At 35.4% G+C, this 2,072-nt stretch overlaps 1 protein-coding gene across 1 annotated transcript; it reads right to left on the bottom strand.

Moving 5' to 3' along the window:
* Window positions 1-794: 794 nt before the first annotated feature.
* On the bottom strand, window positions 795-1,597 carry LOC104896338 (hypothetical protein). The gene has a single exon (XM_010683085.3). The coding sequence runs from the start codon at window positions 1,487-1,489 to the stop codon at window positions 980-982; it is 510 nt and encodes a 169-aa protein (XP_010681387.1). The 5' UTR covers window positions 1,490-1,597; the 3' UTR covers window positions 795-979.
* Between the last annotated feature and the right edge of the window lie 475 nt (window positions 1,598-2,072).

Below are 2,072 nucleotides of genomic sequence, written 5' to 3'. Positions count from 1 at the left end.
ACTTTTACTATAAAAATTATGCGAGAACTATGAGCCATTATTCATTCTATATGATTTCATGATTATCACAATCTAAATCGTAGACAACCATTGATTGTATAATCAAGCAAGGTTTTTTCATAAACTTAAGATGTCATAGAGACAGCATACTTTTAGCAAGCACAACCTTGAATCATAACATAATTACCGTCCTCCCAGAAGACTATCTATCCATAGACCTCCCCCCGCTAAGGGCAACTTTAATCAATAAACATCACCTCTCAAAAATTCTACCTCCGATTAATACAACAACATTCAAGCTACAGGGGTCGTTTGAAAAGTAGCGTAAGCAAATGGTGACCCTCTAAAATAGATAGTGGGACGGTCTACAATCTCATTTTAATTTGTCTATCATTTTAGGCATGCTTGGATTGGAGGTAATAGTTAGAGGAGTAATAAAAGTCAAAACCACCTTAATAAAGGGAAAATGTAGGTGAATTGAGATGATTGTAATGGAGATGATATAGTATTGTTGTGATGAGAAGGGATGGAAGTAGAAGCTATTACCCAACAAATGAGGGTAACAATTACCCTAGGGGAACTATTACCCCATATTGAGGGTTACAGTTCCCCTATCCATTCCTCCTTCCCAACAAAAGCTTATCCTCTTTATCACTACTTCATCCTCATAATAATCAGCACTAAACACCTTAATTCTCCTTAGTTTAACTTTCATTACCCCTTAATCCAAGCCTGCCCTTACGAGTACAAAATCCAAATATAAGTCAAACATTTTCAATTTGAACATCAATCCATACTCAAAGAAACACAGCACAACATTCCTTATTAAAACTTCAAACTTGATGGATGAGCATCTTACATCAATTTCATCAGCTACGCATATTACTAATTGTAGTATAATCCATATAGCTAGCACTAAAATCAAAAACTATCATCATTGAAATGAAAAAACTCGAACCTCGAAGAAAGAATCAAATCATTAATCTTCCAATTGTTGAAGCTCAGCTTTAAGTTGCTCAATCTTGAGTCCCATAGACCTGTGCAAAGCATCTCTGTCCTCAACCTTCAACTTCTCCAACAAACCATAAAACATGTCCAACACTTCCTTAACAGCAGCTCTAGCACATTCAGCTTCTTCATTGAAGTAAACAGTCTCTTTTGACTCCATAGCTGTCTCAATCTCCTCCCTTGCTTCAGCAAACTTGAGATTAATCTCATCAACTATCTTGTTCTTGTCAAGTTCTTCAATTGAATCCCCACTATATTTCCTCGAATGCGAGATTGGGCTTGCTGGGTCGTTGAAATGGGGTAAATTTGAAGTGGGTTTGGAAGAAATTGGTAGGTTTGAGAGTTGCCATTTGTGAGGGAAAGTGTGGGTGGAAATTGGTGCGAGTGATTTGAAGAGAAAGGAAGACGTGGGTTTTGTAGAGTAGAGAAAAGGGTATCTGCGAAGTAAGGTGAAGAGTGAAAGTGATGATCTTTGATGCATTGTTTTAGTTTCTGACTCCAAAATCTGCGGAGGAAGGAGAATGGGAGAGGAGAGGAAGGGTTTAGGAAGGTTTCTACTTTCTACAGGTTTCCCTTGAGGTTTTTCAATAATATTGGATTTTTTTTTATCAACGCAACCCAATTAAATTACTCCCTCCGTTCCAAAATATAGTTCTCATTTCCCTTTTTTTCACGGTAATTTATGCAAGTAGAATCTAAGAGGAATAGTAAAGATTTTTTGTTTATTTAAATAAACTAGGTTTCAGACCCGTGCATAATGCACGGGAACTTTTTGGTATAATAAGAATGGTTATATATTACGTCTACTTGATAAAAAAAAAAACTTTGTGTTTAAGAGAAATACACCTTTATATACATTTTAAATTTGTTTAACACATACATGATACTCATATATTTTGAAAGACTTTTTTTAGGGCAAAACAGAATTTATTAAGAAGCTACTTCCTCCGTTCTTTTTCTATTGCAACAATGAGATTTTTACACTATTCATTCACCACCCTTTTACTATCTATTGTGGTTTTTATGTTAGGAAAAAATAGTCATGTGAGATCTTGTTAGATTCG

This window comes from Beta vulgaris, chromosome 1 (assembly GCF_026745355.1).
Source record: "Beta vulgaris subsp. vulgaris cultivar EL10 chromosome 1, EL10.2, whole genome shotgun sequence".
In the NCBI taxonomy this organism is placed as follows: domain Eukaryota; kingdom Viridiplantae; phylum Streptophyta; class Magnoliopsida; order Caryophyllales; family Amaranthaceae; genus Beta; species Beta vulgaris.
This window is presented reverse-complemented; position numbering and strand designations above follow the sequence as displayed.